The sequence below is a fragment of the Salvia hispanica genome, chromosome 4, assembly GCF_029641045.1.
Source record: "Salvia hispanica isolate PSC_SH4W2 chromosome 4, Shi_PSC_v1, whole genome shotgun sequence".
In the NCBI taxonomy this organism is placed as follows: domain Eukaryota; kingdom Viridiplantae; phylum Streptophyta; class Magnoliopsida; order Lamiales; family Lamiaceae; genus Salvia; species Salvia hispanica.
The window spans coordinates 54,681,358-54,704,304 of record NC_142695.1 but is presented as its reverse complement, the minus strand read 5'-3'; the positions used below and the strand labels follow the sequence as shown (position 1 = coordinate 54,704,304).

Genomic DNA, 22,947 nt, shown 5'->3' with positions numbered 1-22,947 from the left:
TAATTAAGTAGTGTTAGAAGAGTATATTACCTATGGACTAGGGTAAATTGGTAAGAGTGGTGAGTGGTTATAAATAGTAAATTGCCAAATAAATGTAAAAGATGGTCAAATTTTGGTTTCAACATCTAAACAATAAATCATAAATTGAAGTTTAATTTTCACAATAATCTCATTCTTCTCTTTTCCAGCGAGTTACATGCTGATGTGGCAGGCGGTTTAAAACACGTGGACAAAACTTTGTTATGCAACAACAATGTATAATTAAGTTCGCAATAACGTTTTGTCAATGTGTTTTAAACCGGTTGTCACATCAACGTGTAATTCGTCAGAAAATGAAAGGATGAGATCATTGCAAAAATCCCAAACTTTGTGGTTTATTTTTCAGATCTGGAAAAGCGTGATACGAACCTGAATTTGACAATCTTTCATGATTTTTATTATGACAAGTTTTTTTTATGGAGATAGTATTAATTTATGATTTTTTTTTCTCTAAAATCATGAATGACCAATGTCCCACTTTTAAATAATTTATTTTAATATTATTTACTATACAAATGAAAATTTATTTATATTACATCATAACTAAAGGAGTACTTATCTAAGAAAATGAGAAATTCAAAATTTATATATTCTACTTGTCAATTTATGAACTTCAATAATAAACTTTTATCTAATAAAGTGACTTTAAATTCTGGAAAAAAATATTTACTTTAATTAGATACAAAATTAAATTAATATATACAAAATGAAAATAAAAAAACTAAAATTTATAAAATAAAAATAAAAATCTTAAATAAAGTGGGACAAATGGGTCCTTTTTAGCTAGTAGTGTCCTTTTCATAGTTCAAGACATCTCCTACTCATCCATATCATTTCGATTTTATTTATTTTATCTCAGATTTTCGATTTAGTCAACAGATATTGGTGTAATTTGTGCTATATACATGCATGAGCAATATACATAAATAGTTTATTTTCTTTCTTCTTACCAACTCACAAGTCACAACTGCTATTACTATAAGTGCTCTATCTAATTATATGCATGCTGATTTAGATTTTTTTTTTTTTTTTTAATGGAATTCGAATCTATATGAACTTCTTCCATTTAACCTCTCAAATTATGTAGCTTTATTCTAATTTTACATTGCAAACTATCAAAAGAATAATGAAGTTTGGTCAATATTTGTCCTATTAATATTTTTAATTTGATGGCTGAGGTATACCGCAATTGATACCAAAATGAGAACCAAATAAATTTCATTTCTATGCAAATAGCCTACAAATCACAAAGGAGAAACATACTCCCTCCGTTCCATAGTAATAGGAGCGTTTTTTCATTTCCGTCTGTTCCATAGTAATAGAGTCATTTCTCTTTTTGGTAAAAGTCAATACATTTTTCCACACCTATTTTACTCTCTCTTACTTTTTTCTCTCTTCATCTCTCTACATTTTTCACTTTCCACTTTATTCTCTCTTTACTTAACTCACCTAACACAATTTTTCTTAATCTCCGTGCTGAAAAGTTTTGTCTCCATTACTATGGAACGGAGGGAGTACAATATTTAAAAAACTAAATATGATAGCCTCAGTCTAGAAAGCATCAAAGCATCAGTGGAATTCAAGCTCGAGAATTTTGATGACTAACCACCAAAAGCCACATAACTTAATGACATTTCTTTCCTTCGAGAGATTGAGAGAATACATGTGAATCCCTTAACTCAAAAGAGAAAAGGTTAATTCCTTAATATTGACCTTTGAAAATTTGGAATATTAAAAATATATTAGTGCGAATAATAATGATGGCTTCGATGTACTACTAAAGAAAATGAATGGAAAAAATATGATAGTTGGTAGTAGTACCAATTTCGAAATGGTGAGGCCCCTCTTTTAGTGTGTTATAGAAAATTTTCCATGTGCAACCCTAGTTGCATTTATCCATTGCTACAAGATTTTGTCCACAAATCGCGATCTATTGCATGAACTTGTGTCTCTCTATTTTTGTACACCTAAACTTTCCCCTAGTTTAGCTACTTATAAATACATACCACTGGATTATACCGTGAGTTTGGTGCGTTAGACAAGATAATACTGACATAATGTTATATACTAAGGTAACAGAAATAGTCTATATCTTAAATTATTAAAGTAGTGATCACATTGGATAATCCTGACAAACAATGTAATCTTAGTACCTTGGAGACAGACCGAGATATATTTCTCACTGATGAAGATTTTGAGAAAAAAGGCAATCGAACAAGATTACGAATAAATATAGCTTCTAGTCATTAATTAGTAACCGAACAAGTCTCTAAGAGACATTTTATACATTAAGTTTTCTCACTTACGTTATTCCATTTACATTTTTTATGCAAATTTTTAATTATTTGACCTTATAGGTATAAGGATTTACTATTATATATAGAAAGGTGCTATATATTTTATAGGATTGTGTTGTTTCGTTTAACGATGGAGTACCTCGGAATAATGCATGCATGTGACTTTTTTCTTATAGTACTCCCTTTAGCTCAAAAACTAGTGCATTTGTGTAGTACTACTACATTTTATGAATGGAGAAATAACTTTATTTCTTAGTTTTATTAATGTTAGTTAATTGATGTAAATAATGGTATGTCATGTTTGATTTTTATTACATCCTCCATTTCCTAAAAAGGAAAACTTTGAAAACAATACGGGTTTTAATACAAAACTGGTAAAGTAAAAGTTATGAAGAGAAAAAATTATTTAAGTAAGAGAGATAAAGATATAAAAAAAATAGTAGTAGAATTAGTGTTAAAAGATTGTGGGATCTATTTTCTTAAATAGAGAGTTTCTATTTTTATAAAACAAATTAAAAAGGAAAGAATTTATGTTTTTAGTAAACAGAGGGAGGAATAAAATGGGGATAATGTGTAAATGAATGGTGTCCAAAATGGTTAAGAGCATCTCCAACCATTCCACTAAACTCAAACTTATTTTAGTGTAAATCTCACACTAAATATTGATTTTACTCCAACCATTTACACTAAACTCAAACTTAAAAGAATATTCTATATATTATGTCTTTTTTACTCACAAAATTTGAAAAACTTTTAGGTATTGGTTTATAGTAAACCAAAAAATAGGTATTTTTTTCTCAAAAACCAAAAATATGATTGGTTTTTGAGTGCTATTGGAGCTAAATACCTATCTTATTTTAGGTTTTAGTGTATCCTTAGAGATGGTCTAAGTGTTTGTGGGATGCTCAAGATTACTAAGTGTGCATTATTTTCTAAGACAAAAGAGGGTAACATATCTCTTTACAATTACTAAAATTCATGCAATCACAGTTATTGCTATTTATTGCTAAAGTATTTAATTATTCTATTTTAATTATTTTATTTTACAAAATTAAAATCGAAATAAAGGTAAAATAGGAAAGTGGGATGTGATTGGTTGGGGAGGTTTAGTCAACTAGGGATTGAAGATATGTTTGAAACGATCAATGTCCAGTTGCATGTACTTATTTGATTTCCAAAAATCGTTTTTAATTTAATGTGGTTTCATGTGATGAATGATCATATGAGCAACTTCCCACTCTCTCATTACATGGTCCACTTTTCTTTTAATGCCATCTACTTATCCTCTCACAAACACAACGTTTATTTTAATTCTTTTAAGAAAAGAATAATACTACTCCATATTTTTAAGTTGAAGCAATTTTACGCCAATCTAGGTGGTTTATGTAGTGGTATAATCGTGGATGAAGTTGACAGATAAAAATAAGAAGTTTGTTAATTCTTTATTTTTATTTTCTTGTTTTCATAGTGATTTTGGATATTATGTTGTTTTTGATGATACACTAATTTCATTGTTTTTTATATTATGAGTTGATTTTGTATTGTTATTCTGTTGTTCGCTATCTTTTTGGCTTGAACACGTCAAAAATGTAATAGTATAATACTAGCCTTCATTAGAGTTATGCTTTTGTGATTTAATTTTAAGATTTTTATTAAAGATGAATTTTTGTATTTAGATTTTAATAATTGGGCTCAATTTTTATATTTAGTATAGCACAATGATTCTTTTACATAATTACTTCCGAGTTTTTATTAAGTTACACATGTACTTGTTAATGTTTTTTATTTTTTTTATTAAAATTACGGTTAGTGTGTCATACTAAAAGCAATGGCTTAAATTAACATAAATAAAAGTGAAGGATCTAACTTTCACAAACGAAAGGTGAAGGATCAATTCATTTTAAAGGAGTACAATTACATAAATTCAATATTTACGAATATAATTTACAAGGACACAATTGAGAAACATTGATGGTATGTTTGATGATTATCTAATCATACTTTATTCCTTGTTTATCGCTTTAACATAGATTAGGCCCTTCATCAATTCACGTCCATGAAACGGTCTCATAACAATAACTTTTTTATTTCTCAAACCATGTTATGCATCACACCCCAAAAATGATATTCTTACTAAAACTATGCGTTACATATACTACTTCCATGCCTCAAAATATTTCACTTATTTTCATTTCGTTGGTCTCTAAAAATTTGTCACTTTTCACTTTTATTATATTTGGTAATAGATCTCACATTTCACTAACTTATTCTTATTCATATTTTATTATAAAACTAATATATAAAAGTAGGACCCACATGCCACCAACGTTTTCGACTGGATGCTCTAAATCTCTGGCATCCAGATTTATTGTCAATAGTCCCCACAATGTCTCATTTAACCCCGGTTACACTTTTATGAAGCGAGTTGACATTCGTATGTTTTAATCCCGGTTGACATTTTTGTGAACAAATTGACACTTATATATTTTAATCTTGGTGTTCCATTCCTATGTGTTACAATTATTTATCACATTGTTAACATCATATCTACAAATATAATGGCCAAATTTAGTTACTACAAGACTAAATCATTAATCATTCCAAAAAGAACCTATATTATATAGTACTACTATTTCTTTTATCATAATTTAAATGTGCATTTTAAAAACAGAATATGGTATTGCCACTACGACAATTTTAAGATATATTAATGTCATTATAGTGTTTTCCCCTATGAAGCTATTTTACATCGATCTAGTGCAGATACTTTATACGTTAAATTAATACACTGTTTTTACATTCTCTCGCTTAAAATGTGGTATATATGTGTATATAAAATCTAAATTAAGAAGAAAAAAAAAGCAAAATAATAATAATAATAATAATAATAATAATTGAATAAGTTCTCGAATCTAAAAAAGCCCATGTCATGTCCTCACAAAATAAAATTGTAAGGAAAATGAGATTATGCCATCATTTGTTCTTTAATTTTGAAAGAAACGTTTGGCTCTTAATAAAACACCTAAGTCCTAAGACACAAAATGCATCTGCTCTCGGAATCTAATTTATGGCTCATAAATTACGACTTAATAAAAGCCGATTCGTCTTCCTCATCCAACCACCCAAACACGCTCTTGTGGTCCTTTTATTCACAGGTTAAGGACTGTAGCACTACCATCTTGCTATTTAATTTCTAACTTAGTTTTCATTTTTTAATAATATGGGACCATGCATATTGTTGCACATACAATCTATATGTATATAATATGGTATGATGCATGAAAAACTTGTAATAAAAGTTAATAATGTAATGTCCTTTGCATTTGTATGATGGTCATTATTTTATTTACATTATACTTTTCACACTATAGGAGGTGATGATTGGTGGTCCAATATATGGAGAGAAGAGATTGGTCAAGAACTGAAAATGCACTCATCATGTAGGCCAGAATAAATCAAATTAAATACTCCATCCGTCCCAATAAATATGAAACATTTGGTTTTTGGCACGGAATTTTATGCAGTTTTATTTTGTGAGTTAATGAAGAGAGAGTAGAGTAAGAGAAATAAAAAAGTAGAGATAGTGTTATTTTCATTTTTTATGGAACAATCAAAAAAGGAAAAAAATATATTAATGGGACAGATGGAGCATTTACTTTATCCAGCCTACTTTAAAATTTTAAGCTAAGAAAGGAAAAGGTTGTTGGATATTTTTAAATAAGAGAGATAAATAAAGTAAGAAAAAGAAAAGACTCTTCTAAATATAATTCTATCCTTATTTTAATTATTTATTATTTCTATAATAGGACGGGGAGAGTATCACTAAATGTAAATTTGGGTTAAAAAAGGTTGGAATCTTGTTTATATATTAGCAAAAGAGAAGTGGGACATTGATCTTGTATACAACAAAACAAACTCAGTCACGGACAATGTGTCGATATCACATATTGATAGCTACTCTCAAAGTAATTTGACTGGCTAGAGATTGATTTAAATTGTATTCTAATATAGATAAATCAAAAGGAGAAATTATTCCAAGAATGTGAGCCGTGTAAAACGAATTAAAGGGACAAATCATAAATATTTGCCAACCCATTTCAAATTTGCAATGACAATGTAGGATAAAGTTAGATAGGTAATCACACAAACCCACTTCGATTAAACAAATTAAACAAACCAGAATCTTATAAATTTTGTTCGATTGAAATAAAAGATGCAATATATAATCTAGCAACAATACCACAGAATTAGTCTTGATCTTCCTCTAAAACAAAATTAATTTCGGACAACAATATCTAGACAAGTTAACCATGTCAATCGAACAATCATAACACCACTTGGGGTCCAAATTATGCACAATTGTAGCATGTTTACTATATTGATACTATAACTTAAAATCAAATAAACAATGTACGAACAAAAATACAAAACAATAAGTCCAAAAATACAAGGTTGCATTTGTTTTGTTAGACAAAATAATACTACCTCTATCGGCATTCAAGGACATGTTTTGTCTGCACGAGTTTTAAAAAATCGTTCGACTTCATAAAGAAAATGTGTAAAATAAAAATTAGTGAAATGTGATTCACATTTTTATATATTCCCCCGTCCTAAAATAGTTGAGTCGCATTCCTTTTTGAATTGTCCCAAAATAATTGTTTTTTTTGTTTTGACAAAAACTTAATCTTCTCTCATACTTTATTATCTCTTCCCTTCTCTTACTTTTATCTTTCTCATACTTTACTTTCTCCACTTTAACTTTTAACAAATCAAATTCTTAAATCTCGTGCCCAAAATAAATACATCAACCTCTTGAAATAAAGGAAGTACTATTAATTTTATGGTAAAATAATAGTGTATTGAGTTAGTAGAGTATGAGACTCAATTACTAAAAATTGGAAAAGGAGAAAGTAAGATGGTTAATCATGAGATATGATGTAATCTTGATATTGTGTTGACATACGAAAATACATTGTCAAGGGCCGAGCTTTTGCAAAAAAAGCCAATCGAACAAGAGATAAAATTAGACATGGCCTTTAATCATAAGTAAACATGTCTGATGTATGTTTAAAATATTAATAGTACAAAAATGAAATTTGCAACATCTAAAACAACAAACACATGGGAAAGGAGAGGCAACTAGGTGAGGTGGTGGAACCCCCAAGTCCAGCCAAGAAACTCAGAATTATATCTTTGCAAAAATCTAAATCACCATTATAGTACGATAAAAGCGTGGGTATCCCAACATCTTATCTCATGATTATCAACATCAAACCACAGTGAAGCATAACATTTCAAACAGCATATCATCATGTTCATATTGTTGGTGAAGCTCCACCCTCGCAACACAGACGTCACACAAACCATTTATCACATACCAATCAAAAATCTAGCAAACTGGGTTCCAAAATAGGCATCAAGCTGAAATAAGTGGATAACAAAGTCTTCAACACACAAACAAGAGCAAAATCTAAAATATCTAGCAAGTACGCAACAAAGAATACGGCCCAGGTGGTGCTGCGTGAGGCCTTAAGTTTCAAAATCCAATTATGATATGTGCAAGAGGATTTCTACACGATTGTCCGACTTTAAGATTAGATAAGTGAGAGATGAGAGAGCAGCCACTATGTTCTTCTACCCTACCAGCAGATACATAAGCTGCCTGCCAGTTAATACGGCAGTGAAGATCATTATCTAAATTCAAACATTGGAATAAGTCCATAAACCCTGTAAGTAATCATGAGAATATTCTTCCTGCAGTAAAGATAATTCTCCACTCAATATATACATGTATGAATGAACCGTATGTAGACATGGAATAAATACTAGTAACAGAGCAAATATAGCAGGTTTCAAATCATTCTTCTATATTCTACAGATGCGAAAAAGAATATTATGCGGCCAAAGGAGAGGTCTGCAACTTACTATAAACGCGACTAATCATCATACTTTCTCTAGAGAGTTCATTCGATACCAAATCTGAGCATAATATGGCTAACACGTATTACTCTCCTAGCAAAAGAGAATCAGAGCTCTAATATTTGGGTAAAACATACAAGTGTGTTCAACGATGGCTGCTTGTGATCACATTGTTCCTTCTTATCTAATATTTCTGATATGGAGAACTTCTTATGCTATTTTATTCCTTCCCATCATTAAATTAAGCTTCACCTTAAAGCTTTGTAATATTCTACACTACTGCTTATCTTAGATTCTAAATCCCTTTCAAACTAAAAGAAGCACGATTCTTCCAGCTCCAAATCAACTCGTGGAGTTAACGAATTTGGGGATTTCGACGTCAAAGCAACATAATTCTTCCCTTTCTAAAATCATTTCATGGAGTCAAGACAAGGAAAGGTATGCCGTATGTGGTTACTAGAAAAAGTTCGGAAACAAACAACTATAAGTTTAAACACAAAATCCAATAGGAAATCAAAAGGATCTAAACTAATATTACAACGCTAAGTCCGGTCGTGCACCCAAAAAGCTATGTTATACAAGACTGATAGCACCACTGCGAATTCCATTTCCATATGAGTGAGCACAAAATATCATCCACCAACAATGTATTCAACTTTTGCATATTACATGGAATAAAATATGAAGTTGGTAATACAGCGACTGAAGTCCTCGTCGTTTACCTAAAAAAGGACTATCAATGGACGAAATGCAATTTTGATATAAAGAGGCCACGTCTATGTTCAAGCCAACCAAGTGACTGGGTTGGGCATGCATATCAGGCCTTTGCTTTTCCAGCCTGAAGAGTCTGGATTCTTTGTTGTAGCTTGGCAATCTGCAAAATCATATTTAAGAAATCAGGTGAAGAGAGAGACATTTGATGCACTGGTCTTGCCAGAAATATATTAGTAATAAGAGATTTGGTCTTGCCATATATACATTAGTAGAAAGACAACTGGTCTTGACAGAAATAGATTAAGTTCTTTCAAAATGGACAACAATTGTGACAGAAATGACGACTGCTTTTTCCAGAAATAGATTAAGTTCTTTCAAAGGGGAAATTTTTCTTTCTCGGATACTAACAAAAGCACAAGCAGTATTAAGTGATTCTAGTTCATGGAACTCTGCAGCGTAATTGAACATTTTAGCCCTGCCAAAGCAATTATCAAATACCTCTGAAAACTAATGTAGCAGCTCATTGGACATTTGAAATTTACACATAATCCATTTTAAAATAGTATGTCCAGTAGAGACACGACAATCCAATCCCATGATAATTATACAAATGCTATCAAATTTATTTCTTGGGAGTGAGGAAGAGGATACAAATGCCATTTTTTATTTGTTCATATAACTCTATATGACATCATAATCTTGTCTGACAAGCTCCAAGCAGCAAAAGGCGTTTCTTAATTAAGTCCTAGCAGGAGAAAGTCCCATCATATGACAAATAAAATGGACAACAACTTAGACAAGGTGATACAAAAATTGAAAATTCACATAAAAAGGACTAAACAGAATAGTGACAAACCGATTCTTGCTTGCTATTTAGCTTCTCTTGCAAATCTTGAAGTGTACCGTCTAATCGTTTCCTGATGCAAGAAACAATGTCAAAGATAAATGGCAAAGCAACAATAACCAAATTAATTCTGCAACTCTACATTCAACAACTCAGAGAGTACACATGCCAAACATAACAACCAAAAAGTTCAATATTAGTTGGTTAACAAGATATTACGCCAGCGCATTAGTTGTAAAAATATAGCATCAACTTCTAATTAAACTCGAGCAAGGGACATTCGTTTCCCAACTCCCAAGTCCCGACTCCAAACTTACATAGAAATCACCCTTCTAACTAAATGAATCTAGATCTTAATGCAGCCATAAACATTACGCGTGCAAATTGATTTTAACAAGTGAGCATATGTGTGATCACTGATTATGGTAAGACTTTTCCTACAAAAAAACATCAGCAAACAGAGAAGTGCATACAATTCAGCGGAGATGTATTCAATCCGCTTCCGAACATTGGCATTAGCCTCAGCCAAATCCTGCTTCACTAGCACCGGGCCGATCAACTTGTACACATTCGTGTCCTCATTCAATAGATCCAGTTCCTTCAGGAAAAAAAAAATCAAGCAAAAAATCACAAACTCACTCAAGCTCAATAAAACTACAGCTCGAAGTCAGAACATACAGAGGAACTACCTTGAGCACGAGCTCGTTTTCGCCGAGCTGAATCGTGTACTTCTTTTTCACTTGCTGGTTCTTCTGAATATCTGCGCATTTGCACGCACAAACTCGATTTCAACAAGCAAAGGAAAATACTACAATCACAGTTTGTGATTGTATCGGAAGGGAGTTAGGGTTTAGCTTTAGCCAATGAAATTCGAGAGGGGTTTGCAAAAATTACCTTTCTCAAGTTTCCTGAAATCGTTGGCTTTGTTCTCTAGATCGCGTGTCAGCTCCTTCACACCGGCCATCGCTCCGCCGCCTCGCGCCTCCGGTAAAATCGGTTATTTATCGACGGCGCTCGAATTCCGATGTCGACCGGTTTCGTTGTTCAAGGCAATAGCACGAATCTGTGAAGAAATTATCGTAATTGATAATGGGCCTTTTTTGGGCCCAATGTCGTGTTTTATTCTTGATGGGCTCAATTTTGGGCCCAATATCGTGTTCATATAATTTTGTGACGACGTCGTATTGGCGCTACAAAAGCATCTACGCAGTCACCAACAGTCACTGAGACTACTCTCAAACCCAATTCAATGGCGGCCACCATTTTTTGCCATCTCTCCTCCGTTTCCTCGCCGGAATCAGCTTCGCTTTCGCGCGGTGCTAATAGCCTCCTCAGATTACCCGGCGTCTCTGCTGCAGCTCCTGCAATTCGTCGACGAATCTCGTGCCAGGCTGTTTCTTCTGCGCCGCCCTCGTCTCCTGTCAATCTTAAAGGTTCTCGCGCTTTATTCCTTTGCCGCTGATTCTCTTCCCGATCCTTGATTTTTTTTTCAATTTTTTTTTGGGGGGAATAGTATATGCTCGTGAAGCTACGGTTCAGTATTTCTTCGTTTGCCGGAAAATGCATTGGTGCTGGCTTTATGCTATGTTTTTAGGTTTTAGAGCTGGATTTATTTCATTTGCCTTGCCATGATTAAACTCACCATGCATTGATAATCGATTTAATAACCGATAAATATTTATAAATAAAGAAAATAAAAGTTAGAAATCAATCAGCGTAACTTCACGATCTTCTGTTGACGACGCGGAGCTGCATTCGTCATGTTTACTGTCGCAAGAGCTTTTCAGATGTTGATTTTTGTGCTAAAATTAGGGTTAATTGTATTCATGTTCTCTGGTGAATCGTTCTTCATTGTGTAACATTGCAATCTTCCGATTCATCTCAGTTTTAGTGTAATTGAGAATTATCATAAATATTTGCAGCATTCATTTGAGTATTGTTGATATAATCACACTGGATAGGCTATTCAATAACAATTGCATATTGTCATTATTGAAGTTTGGATATGGTTTGATATTTCAGCGGAACTGGGGCTTAAGGATTTCCTTCACATAGATGATTTTGACAAGGAGACCATTTTAAAGATATTGGATCGGGCCAAGGAGGTCAAGGCTCTCATTAAGTCAGGAGAGAGGACATACCTCCCGTTTAAAGGAAAGACTATGGCTATGATATTTGCCAAACCGTCTATGAGGACCAGAGTCTCGTTTGAGACAGGTTTTCATTTGCTCGGAGGGCATGCTCTGTACCTTGGGCCTAATGACATCCAAATGGGTAAGAGGGAGGAAACTCGCGATGTCGCTCGCGTGCTGTGTCGCTATAATGATATCATTATGGCACGAGTTTTTGCTCATCAGGTATGCTGGTGAGTTATTAAATAAGGGCATACAACTTCTGATTGTGCATGATAATTTCGTTCTTACTGTCTTGGCTGCTTAAATCATACAGCTATGATATGTATTTAAGTATTTCCACTTCTTAAAATAAGAAGACATTTTATGATATCCATTTGCTTAAGGAGGACCTTTCGCCCATCTGTTTCTTGACACCACCAACGTCAGCCATAATGTGCCCTTCCATTCCGTTGGATAGATGGACAATGAATTGATAAGATTGTTGTCTGGTTTATTGTTTCAAAGTCTACTGGATTACGGATGTTACATCAGTACTTTTGTTTTGCAGGATATTCTTGATCTTGCTAAATATGCAACTGTCCCTGTGATCAATGGCTTGACAGACTTTAACCATCCTTGTCAAATCATGGCTGATGCACTCACGATCATCGAACACATTGGTCAATTGGAAGGGACAAAGGTTAGACTATGTGCTACTATTTGTATTTGGCTAATAGCCTTTCAGAGTCTTTTTCTGTTGACGGTAGATAACGTGTAATGTTTCTGTTTTGGCAAATTTTAGGTTGTCTATGTTGGAGATGGGAACAATATCGTGCATTCATGGCTGTTGTTGGCATCTGTCATTCCTTTCCACTTTGTTTGTGCCTGTCCTCCAGGTTTTGAACCTGATGCAAGGACAACTAAGAAAGCAATAAAGGCTGGAGTCGGCAAAATAGAAATAGTTAACGATGTCAAAGAAGCTGTAAAGGGAGCTGATGTCGTCTATTCTGATGTTTGGGCCAGCATGGGACAGAAAGATGAAGCTGAATACCGCCGCAAAGTTTTTCAAGGATTCCAGGTATGCACCTTATATGGATTGATATTCGATACTATTTGCAACCACATATTTTATGATGAAAGAAAATGGGAATTAAGCTCTGAGATTAGGTCGTAATCGAGTCAGTTTCATCATGTGTCTTGCTGCCATGGAACGAATGGATAAACCCTTGAACATATCTGAGACATCATGTTTGTCGTATATTACTGAATCATGCTGTCTAATAATTTGTTAGGTGGACGAGGAGCTTATGAAGATAGCTGGTCCAAAAGCATATTTTATGCATTGTCTGCCAGCTGAGAGGGGCGTTGAGGTCACTGACGGCGTCATGGAAGCTCCGTACTCCATTGTCTTCCCCCAAGCGGAGAACAGGATGCACGCGCAGAATGCTATAATGCTTCATGCCCTTGGGCTGTGATTGCTGAACCTTTGCACCCTTAAGTAAAGCTGTGTTTTGTAGCAGTTTCAGAGATGATTCCTTCTTGATGTGAATTCCGCATTATCAAAAGAAATCTTTTGGAAATAAAGGTGAACTGTTGATTGAATTTGTCCTTTTTTATGAGTTGTATTACTATTAAATAGCATTTCTGTTTTTCTTTCTCGGTTATCCATGAAATTATATTATTGTTGTGATCATTTTGAACTTAATTATGATTTAAAAACTCTCTCAAATATCTATTTAATTTACTAATTACTAGTACTAAGTTGACAAAATTGATTCTGATGCTCTTTCTAAATACTGACAACAACTAAATATCAAACATTTTTTACTTATGTAAATTGTCATCGGTATTTAACTTTGTCTTTAATCTAAGAGCTAAGTTTCTATAAAAAACTTTAGATTATTAGATAGAGTAGTTTATATTTCTCATTATGTCACGAAATACTATCTTAGTATGATGGAAAAGAATGATGAGGTGAGAATGGGACAAAGATAGAAATGAAATGATAATTTATTTGTATGTATTTTTACATTTAAATTCTTTTTTCTCTTTTATTTCATTATACTGAGTAATAAAATAAAATTAGAAATCACATTTTATTTTATCATACTACTAAGAAAGGCCTAAACGATTTACAATGCATGCCACAAATTTGAGTCACATCGGATTAGATCCATCCATCAACATAAGTCCTAATATTCTTGCAAACTACATATCAGATTATGCCATAAAATTATGATTCACAAAAACTACTCCTAAAACAGTAAAAAAAGATTGTTCTGCAGTCCGTGCAAGTGGTTAATAACGATTAACCTTACTCCCCCAAAATAGACATGCGACCACGCCATCCACAACGGGTACCTTCTGTTATATACAACTCCTACAGGAGTTATCTCTCCCATATTTACAAAGAAAACCCATTTTCATTACCTATAACTTTTTAAAAATAAAATATACTACAAATAACTAAATTACTTACATTAAAAACATTAAAATTATAAGTCCTACGGCTTTACAAATTTGAACTCCACAAGGTTTAAAATTTGAATTCCTAAAACTAAAGTACCTTTGCCTCTATTTCCTAGTTTGTCGACCTCGTTGGTTCTAGTCTTTTGAACAAACAAACTCATCCATTTATCGTGACATGACTCCATAAATAACTAAATTACTTCATAAAGAGTATGTGTTGGTCTGATGGTAATGCGGTTAATGTCCGATGCCAAAGATCTCGGATTTGACTCCACCATGACGCGCCTTTAAATTTATTTTCACTTATCAATAAAAAAAATTACTCACACTTCACTAAGAACATTAAAATTACAAGTTCTAGTTAAAAACTTTAATTCATAAAATTAAAAGTATCCTCGTTTATTTTCTAGGTTATCGACCCTTGACCGTCTCGGTCCTTTGAACAAGCAAATTCGTTCACTATCGTTGCTCTTATCTATTTTGTGATAAAGAATGAGAATGAAATAAATATACGAAAATGTAGTTATACTCCCTCCTTCCCCCATTAATTGGCATTAATTTCTTTTTTTGTCCGTCCTCAATTAATCGGCATCCTTATTTTTACTACTTTCGGTAATGGACTCTACATTTCACTAACCCATTATACTCATATTTTATTATAAAATTAATATATAAAAGTACGACTCACATTCCATTAACTTTTTTCACTCACTTTCCACTACATTTCTTAAAAACCAAGCAAGTCAAACAGTGTCAATTAATGGGGGACGGTGAGAGTAGCATTTACAATGTTTTGAAATTTAGAATAAATAACATAGAAGTTCAACCTCCACTGCATGCAACGGGTCGTGCCCACCCACTCTCACCCCGCGCTGCTAGGCAATGAGCGGTGAGGCGCTCCATCCCGCAACTCCCGCTGCGCACATCCTTAGGTTCGGTCCAATTATTGTCAACGATTAAGAATGCTTAAATAACAATAGTACCATCTCTGTCCATAAAAAATAGACTAATTTTACCATTTAGGACCGTCCACCAAAATTAGTTCAATTCTTAATATCAAAAGTTTTAAACAAATAATAACCTTAAAATTGCGAAAAAAAATTCATCTCATTTCTCATTTACAACTTTGTCTGTATATATTTTTTTGGATAGAAGTAATATTTCTTAAATAAAGGATATTGCACAATTAAAATATGGAAATATTTCACCGTGTAACGGTGGGGCGCCACCGCCAATATAAACCCTTCAAGCACGAAACACTTCTTCGAGAGATCGAGAAAGAAGAAAAGAGGGGCAAAAAAAATAAGAGCGGGAGGTTTCTACCTTTCTCCATTATTGACCTCTCTTCTTTCTCTCTCCTCTCCTATGGAGCAGCCCCAGGAGCTTCCCCTCCACTTCCCCGCCGCCTCGTCTGATCACGAATTTGATCACGGCGAGGATCACCCCGATTCCTCGCCCGTCGGCTCACCGGAGCTAGCAGAAACTCACTTCCCGCCGCCGACGGATCAGCCGCAGCCCGCCGTGCTCACCGATGATCTCCGCCGCAAGATCATCAAGCAGGTGGAATTAAAAATTTGTCTATTGTTTGATTAAATTTGATTCGGCGGTGGCGGTATGTTGATTCAGAGGGCTAGTTGCAATTAGGCAATATCAGAAATTTGAGTTAATTGGACTAGTTGAGTGATGATTAAGCTGTTTTTTGTTAGGTTTCATTAGCTGGTAGTAAGGTTTAATCTCGAGAGACGACTTAGTGCAGCTCTTCTTTTTTCATTCCGTAACGCAAAAATGTGATCTTCGGTTACCTATGTAATAAACAGTTTCATAACTAGGCTAATTCGTGAAAATCTGGAAAATATTGTTTAAATTTGAGTTCTTTTTAGGAGCTTGCCCAATAAGCAATATATATAATGATGAAAGTATATTCAGTGCCTTCATTGTACTACCTTGCTCGTGAGTTATTGGGATGAATGTAGTGTTATTTATTGATTTAATCTAATTTTATTAGTTTGTCTTTATTAAACCAACCGGCTTACTTATTGAAATAACTTTTGCAGGTGGAGTATTACTTCAGTGATGAAAATCTGCCAAATGATAAGTTTATGCTGAAATACGTTACAAGGAATGTGGAAGGGTTTGGTGAGTGCAGAGTTGCTAGGAAGCAAAATACCATCACTGTTATTACATTTCTTGAGTTAAATAAAAGGCTAAAATGCACGCTCTTATTTGAGCAGAATGCCATTATTTCATTTGATATGATAAATGTTTGGTCAATATCCTTTTGAGGTCTTTAGATGGAAGGGAATGCCTGCCTGATGATTGGATTGGATAAATACGTATTGTGTGCTTAAATATCACCCTTGTTGCTCCATTCTATAAATACAATTGAACAGAATGAGAATGAAGAAACTCAATCCACATAGTAATATGATTCACAAGCTCATGAATCCAGAGTTCGATTGATCTGTTTATTGAGTCGGATCCTATGATTTATAATCCGATGCATGCCCCAAGTCTTTAAGTAAAGGATAAAAGACTCTCAGCATTTAGCAAAGGATCTTTGTTTTTCTACTATTAATTGGGTGACCTTTTGATGTGGTTTTATATGTGTCAACTTTGTACCATATGTGGTGAGTCCCTGTAGTTTTAAAATTTTGCACAGGACTTTCATGAGCATGCATTTTTGAACTTGCCATCCAAAGCTCTTTTGCATGTCCAAGAAGAATCACTTACATAGTTACATTGCTGCAGTTCCTATTGGAGTTGTTGCCTCATTTAGGAAAATGAAGAAGCTAACCAAAGACACATCGTGGATTGTGGCTGCACTGAAGGAATCTACTTTTCTTGTGAGTGGATATATTTTATTGAGAAAAATACTATTTCTATGAGTTTTGCGAAAGCTCGTAGAACTAGCACTAACATTGCACTTTGCAATCTTACCCGAGTTAGATAACTTTGTTTTTGAGACAGTTCTGTCTAACCGAGTTTATTTGCTTAGCTTTTCAATATGACAAGAAAACTATTCCTGCTGTCTTCAGGTTGTCAGCTCTAATGGGAAAATGGTGAAGCGACTTCATCCTCTTCCATCAGCTGAAATCAAGGACCCAATGGTAGAGCTCTTCAATTAATTTTATCTTTATTTTACTAGGTTTGCTTTAAAGAATCTTAAATCTTGAATGTATAATAGGTATGCACTGTACTAGTGGAGAATCTACCCGAGGATCATTCAGTGGACAACCTCAATCGACTGTTTGGTGAAGCTGGAACGTATGCATATAAATTTTCTTTAAATTGTGCTATAAGCCTATAACTGTGCTGCTTCTTTTCTCCCCTTCTTTACTTGTATGCTATTGTCCTCCTATGCTAGTTAACAGTTCATTTTGTTTCTGATTGCTAGCATAAAGAATATTACCATTCGTGACCCACATGATGTAATTGATCCAAAAAAGTGTACCGTGGCAGAGAAGCTGATTAGCAGAAAGGTGCGTTACAGTTTTTTTTCTGTTAAAAATGGGATTATGCAAATGCAGCAAAATTCTGTAATATAAATATGCTAACTTTGTAGCATCAATTGCTACTTAATAGTATGAAGTCAAGATATCCCTTTCCTATGGTATATTGAAATATTGCTTCTCTTCTACAAATCCTTTCCTGTTTTCCTTGTGCATATATCTTGAGATTGGTTTTAGATGAAATTTGCTTAGTCTATGTTACTCAATAATTGGCTCTACAATGTGGTGCTCTTGATTAGACTGTAGTGTCAATCATAAGAGAGAAGCCTAATGCATTTGATGTACTGATTGTCCACCCATTACACAGTTCATATGGAATAAACTTACACACAACATCATATGAGCATTCTGCTGTGTGTCTGTTGCTTTAATTTGGCTTTTCTCTATAGTTGCATGCTCTTGTGGAGTACGACACTGTGGAGGCTGCTGAGAAAGCTGTGAGTCCGCTACCAGTAATTTTTCACTCTTTTCTTTTTCTGTTTTTCTTCAGCCTCTAATCGTTGACTCTAATTATTCTTGTTTAGGTGACCACTTTGAACAACGAGCAAGATTGGAGATATGGATTGCGAGTCAAGCTTCTGAAAAAACTGGTATGTAGTGCTACTGCCTTTCTCTTCTTTTGGCAGTAGAGCAGTATGACAATGCCTTTTTAAATTCTCTAGAACAACCCGGGGCAGAAGAAAAAAGTATGGAGGGAGTTAGAGCCTGACAAGGGTAGCACTGTTCAGACAACGGAGCCAGCTGCCAGTGAGGAGAACCATGATGCAAGTGAGCATCATGACGATCCACACGATGGGGTCGTGGAGGTACTTTTTCATTTTTATCATCTGTGCCTTGTTACTACTTCTGATTCAGTTGAAACTCTTCCTACGTTTAGATGCTGTGGCAGTATACGGGAATAATGATGTTGCTTCAGCTTTTTTGTTGTTTGAACTGATAGGCTGTTTTTACAACTGCAAATGGGTGATCCTCTAGATGTAGAGTTTCTTTGCTGTTCTCGCAAATTTAAGCTTCTACATTCGAACTACTTTAACTTGAGTTATTGGGAACATATAGATTATATAAGTTCAGTTTAGTGTGTCTAATGTTCTTTCAAATGCTTGTTCAGGATGTGGATCTCTTATCTAGAGATAAGAACGGGCCGCATATTCCTAGAGACAAAAACGGGCAGAAGGGTCGCAACAGAGGTGGTGGAAGGAGACAAAAGTATCACGCCACTAATGGACATGGTATTTATCAAGTCTTAACAAATATTCTAGACAATACATCTTTTACTTGCTTCAAACTAATATTTTCACTCCAGGTCATGGAACCCAGTATTCCAGCCATGGCGTCGAACCATCAAAGCCGCCACCGGGCCCCAAAATGCCAGATGGAACACGAGGGTTCACTATGGGCAGGGGACGACCTCTTCCGGCGACCAGTTGAGATTCCCGGTGTGGATTTCAGGATCATCTTGTTGATATAAGTTGAATACATTCCACATGTGTAGCGTGCTCATTCGGATATCTATCCCGGAAAACCGATCTTTTGTGCTCTGTAACAGTGGTGCCCATGGTTTACAGCTTCTGTCATATCTCGAAAATGTTTTGGTGTTTGACAGATTGTGTGAAATTTGCTTCCATATATTATGTGGAGACTCCCCAAGTATATAAAAAAGGAAAATTTCCTTGTTATTCAGAAATTCAAATTATTTTGGTTTTGTATTTAATATGGTCTCTGCCATATAATGGAGTATTAGTTAATGCAGATAAGAATTGTATTCATTAAAGTATAATTTTAATTTATACTATCATAATAGTGAAAGTTACTACCTCCATCCTCCAAATTTTGACACGGTTTGACCCGGCACGGATTTTAAGAAATGTAATGGAAAGTGTGTTTGAAAAAGTTGGTGGGATGCGGGTTCTACTAGTTTTATGATAAAATGTGAGTTTGAATGGGTTAGTGGAATATGAGGTTCATTACCAAAAATGGTAAAAACTGAAGTGTCATTTTCAGGGACGGACTGAAATGGTAAACTATGTCAAAATTTGGGGAACAGAGGTAGTATAAGTTAATTCACAAACACAAACTTAACTCTCTATTCCAATACACGTTAAAATGTCTGAAAAAGGAACAAAAGTACAAATATCCTAGCCATGGCAGTTGAGAAGCTAGCCAGCCATATATGGAAAAAAAATAACAAATATCTAGTATTGTTCATCATCTTCGTAGTCATCGAATTTCGACTCAGGTTGATCAGATGCTGGTTCAAGTTGATCGAACTGTGACTCACGTTCATCAGATGTCGACTCGCGTTGAATGAGAGTGTTGGCCATGTACACATACTTGGCAGGGTGGTCATACCATGTTGTGGTACTTAGAATTTCGCGTTCCAGCCAATACGGATCGTAAGCTGGCTTGTCTTTCATGCTCTGGAAGAAATCCTGCCACTCTTCAACTAGACGCCTTAGACGGATACTCATTTGCCGTTTGAAGAGAAACCGGAGCAAGTCTTTTGCCAGTACGGTAATCTCTTCCCCTTCAATGATGTAAATATACTGAAGTGGAGCAAAATAACTCAGGTAAGTTTACTGAGGAAGCATTGGGTAATTCGCAAGCGTAGATATGATACGAGAGTCGATTGAACTCACACACCACGTTAGCACAGGGACTATATGTATTAAAATGAAGATTAACACAAAAGGTTTCCTTGTGAGATTAGAATTACCAGAAATATGAAGCCCATAGTTGCCAGAATCACTTGGCTGAACTCATCCCACATTCCGGCAAGTCCACCATCTTCAGCTTCGCCAAAACCACCAAAACCACCACCAAAACCACCACCACCATCACCCCCGCCAGGAGGTTTCCCACTGCTACCTCCGTCATCATAGAATTCATTTTTCTGAATCTGCTGCCTCAGTAACTCCTCAACTGAGGGCTCCTTTTTCAAATTGCCCACGGCATTCTCAATAGCTTTCCATGGAGAACCCTTACATGGATTATCACAAACAATTCATTTCCTCAATAAAAAGCTCTATTTTTAAGCTTTGCTGCAATGAAATAAACCCAAAATGGACAAACTATTTAAGACAATTAAGTTAATTATCTCAGTTACCTCGTCACCATTATCTGGCTTCCCTTTGCCGCCAAATAAACACACAGTTGTAGCTCGTTGATATCGAGATGTGGCAGAGGTCAGGTTCAGGGGGAGCTTAGGAGTTTTTGCTTTTGTTCTCAGGTAAATCGAGGGGGTTGTAAATGCCTTATTCAATTGAGAACTTGGCACTGGGGATGCAGAAGGTGAACAGATTAAACGGCTGGCAGTTATCTGTAAGCAACTCATGGCTTACTTCAAAAGACCCGAGCAGCAATCTAAAGGTATAACTGCAAATATAAGCAACATTTTTCAGAATTAACCGTGCCATAAGACAAACAAATCAAATCAAATCAAATCAAATCATGTGTATCTAAACATATGAAAAGACCACAACTTACTACCAGTGTCATAAAACCAATTTCACTGTCATACTCAATGCTACATGTACAATCACAAAACTCACATACCATTTCCTAAAAATTTACTCCATTTTTATGTGGATCAGCTTTTTCCTTGTTCCTAAAAATCATAGCTCAGATATTTTTTCTTATGCAATCATCTTGTATGAGCACATACAACTACTTTACAAGACGGTCACAGTTCAACAGAAAAATCAATTTTAGCTTATACTTCTCTCGTCAGCCATGCGAAGAGCATCAGCATAGTTCTCAGAATCATAACATATACTCAAAAGTCACAGCACACAGTCTGAGAAACATGCCAACAATCACTTTTCTCAAGATTATGCCATATTCAACCAAAAACAATAACATTGAGCAGCACTTAAGCAATTTTTCCCCCAAGATGTACTACTAATGCTGCCAAATCGCCTGGAGAATGACTGATCAACAAGGCAGCTAGTACCTTAGTTCAATCTCCTTTTCATTTCTGATTTCAATTTCGCCAATGCTCACAACAAATTAATTGTTTTATCCATCAGAATCACAGTTTCAGAAATTGAAACTTTGGCTCATTCAAAATTATACCCTCTATGCTTCCCTAATCAGCTTGAGGTTACAGTAATCTACTAACATCGTTCTCCTCAGTTAAAAATCGAAACGAAACCCACACACACACACACACACAAATTCTTCCATCAACGTATTCTAGGCGTCAATTTCAGTAAGGAAAATTTAGGATTACATTTAAGTAGAACCACAACCGCCATAAAAAATCCGTGTGCAAATGTCGAAATCGAACAACGATTTGTAGAATTCAAATTGCGAAGTAGTATCTGAGATTGAAGAAAACTCAACAAATGAGTAGAGTGTCACCTAGTTTTCCGATTGCGCCTGAACTCGAACAGCTTCGGCGCCGTTGGGAAGAAGAGCTCAATGTCAGCTGGGAAAAGGGTATTCTCTCATTATCTTCATTTTAATTTACTTTAATTATATAATTACACAATTTTTCTCTGCCTTAATTAGATGAGCAATAGTTAAAAGGAGTATTTTAAATTCTGAAAGTTTATTTTACATTTATATCTATGAATAAATTTTATTCTTATAAATATATATTCATATAAGCATAATATATTTGAATTTATATAGAATGATTATTTTTTTAATTGAGAGGATAATCTATCGCTAATATTTTTGACACAATTATAATTTATATGTATAAAAAGTCCAATTGGATAATGAGAAATATTTCCAACTTTTACTATTAGAGCATCCACAGTTAGTTTAGGCTAGCCATAGTCTAACCACAAACTCCTCTTGCCACATCATCAGGACAAGCAACTAGACAAGCAATAGGTTAGCCACAATAATTAAAATAAAAAAAACAACTAAATTTACAAAATTAAACACAAAATACAGAATTAAATTTACGACACATATACGGAAAAATTCATTAATTTTATTTTTTTAAAAAGTACATTACATAAATTAAGTAGACTCGTTGTTGTTATCCATTTCGCGCTATTGCTCTTGTACATAAATTAAGAGAGTGAGAAAAC

At 34.4% G+C, this 22,947-nt stretch overlaps 4 protein-coding genes across 4 annotated transcripts; 2 read left to right on the top strand and 2 right to left on the bottom strand.

Annotated features, from left to right (window-relative positions):
- Positions 1–8,828: 8,828 nt before the first annotated feature.
- PFD6 (prefoldin 6) lies at positions 8,829–10,866 on the bottom strand. Its single transcript, XM_048093848.2, has 5 exons — positions 10,708–10,866; positions 10,503–10,573; positions 10,287–10,411; positions 9,826–9,886; positions 8,829–9,129 (listed from the first exon to the last, which is right to left on the bottom strand). Exons 1-5 carry the CDS (start codon positions 10,775–10,777, stop codon positions 9,073–9,075), a joined length of 384 nt encoding a protein of 127 aa, XP_047949805.1. The 5' UTR covers positions 10,778–10,866; the 3' UTR covers positions 8,829–9,072.
- A 171-nt stretch (positions 10,867–11,037) lies between these two features.
- LOC125195687 (ornithine transcarbamylase, chloroplastic-like) lies at positions 11,038–13,529 on the top strand. The gene is made up of 5 exons (XM_048093847.2): positions 11,038–11,246; positions 11,836–12,170; positions 12,496–12,627; positions 12,730–13,005; positions 13,220–13,529. Exons 1-5 carry the CDS (start codon positions 11,063–11,065, stop codon positions 13,400–13,402), a joined length of 1,110 nt encoding a protein of 369 aa, XP_047949804.2. The 5' UTR covers positions 11,038–11,062; the 3' UTR covers positions 13,403–13,529.
- Positions 13,530–15,653: 2,124 nt separating this feature from the next.
- LARP6A (RNA-binding protein) lies at positions 15,654–19,581 on the top strand. Its single transcript, XM_048091826.2, has 11 exons — positions 15,654–15,956; positions 16,451–16,532; positions 17,145–17,239; positions 17,432–17,503; positions 17,581–17,660; positions 17,791–17,875; positions 18,295–18,342; positions 18,430–18,495; positions 18,568–18,711; positions 19,014–19,134; positions 19,209–19,581. The coding sequence occupies exons 1-11, from the start codon at positions 15,762–15,764 to the stop codon at positions 19,331–19,333; spliced, it is 1,113 nt and encodes a 370-aa protein (XP_047947783.1). The 5' UTR covers positions 15,654–15,761; the 3' UTR covers positions 19,334–19,581.
- A 384-nt stretch (positions 19,582–19,965) lies between these two features.
- On the bottom strand, positions 19,966–22,407 carry LOC125193892 (uncharacterized). Its single transcript, XM_048091827.2, has 4 exons — positions 22,265–22,407; positions 21,009–21,277; positions 20,619–20,882; positions 19,966–20,448 (listed from the first exon to the last, which is right to left on the bottom strand). The coding sequence occupies exons 2-4, from the start codon at positions 21,234–21,236 to the stop codon at positions 20,098–20,100; spliced, it is 843 nt and encodes a 280-aa protein (XP_047947784.2). The 5' UTR covers positions 21,237–21,277; positions 22,265–22,407; the 3' UTR covers positions 19,966–20,097.
- Positions 22,408–22,947: the final 540 nt, after the last annotated feature.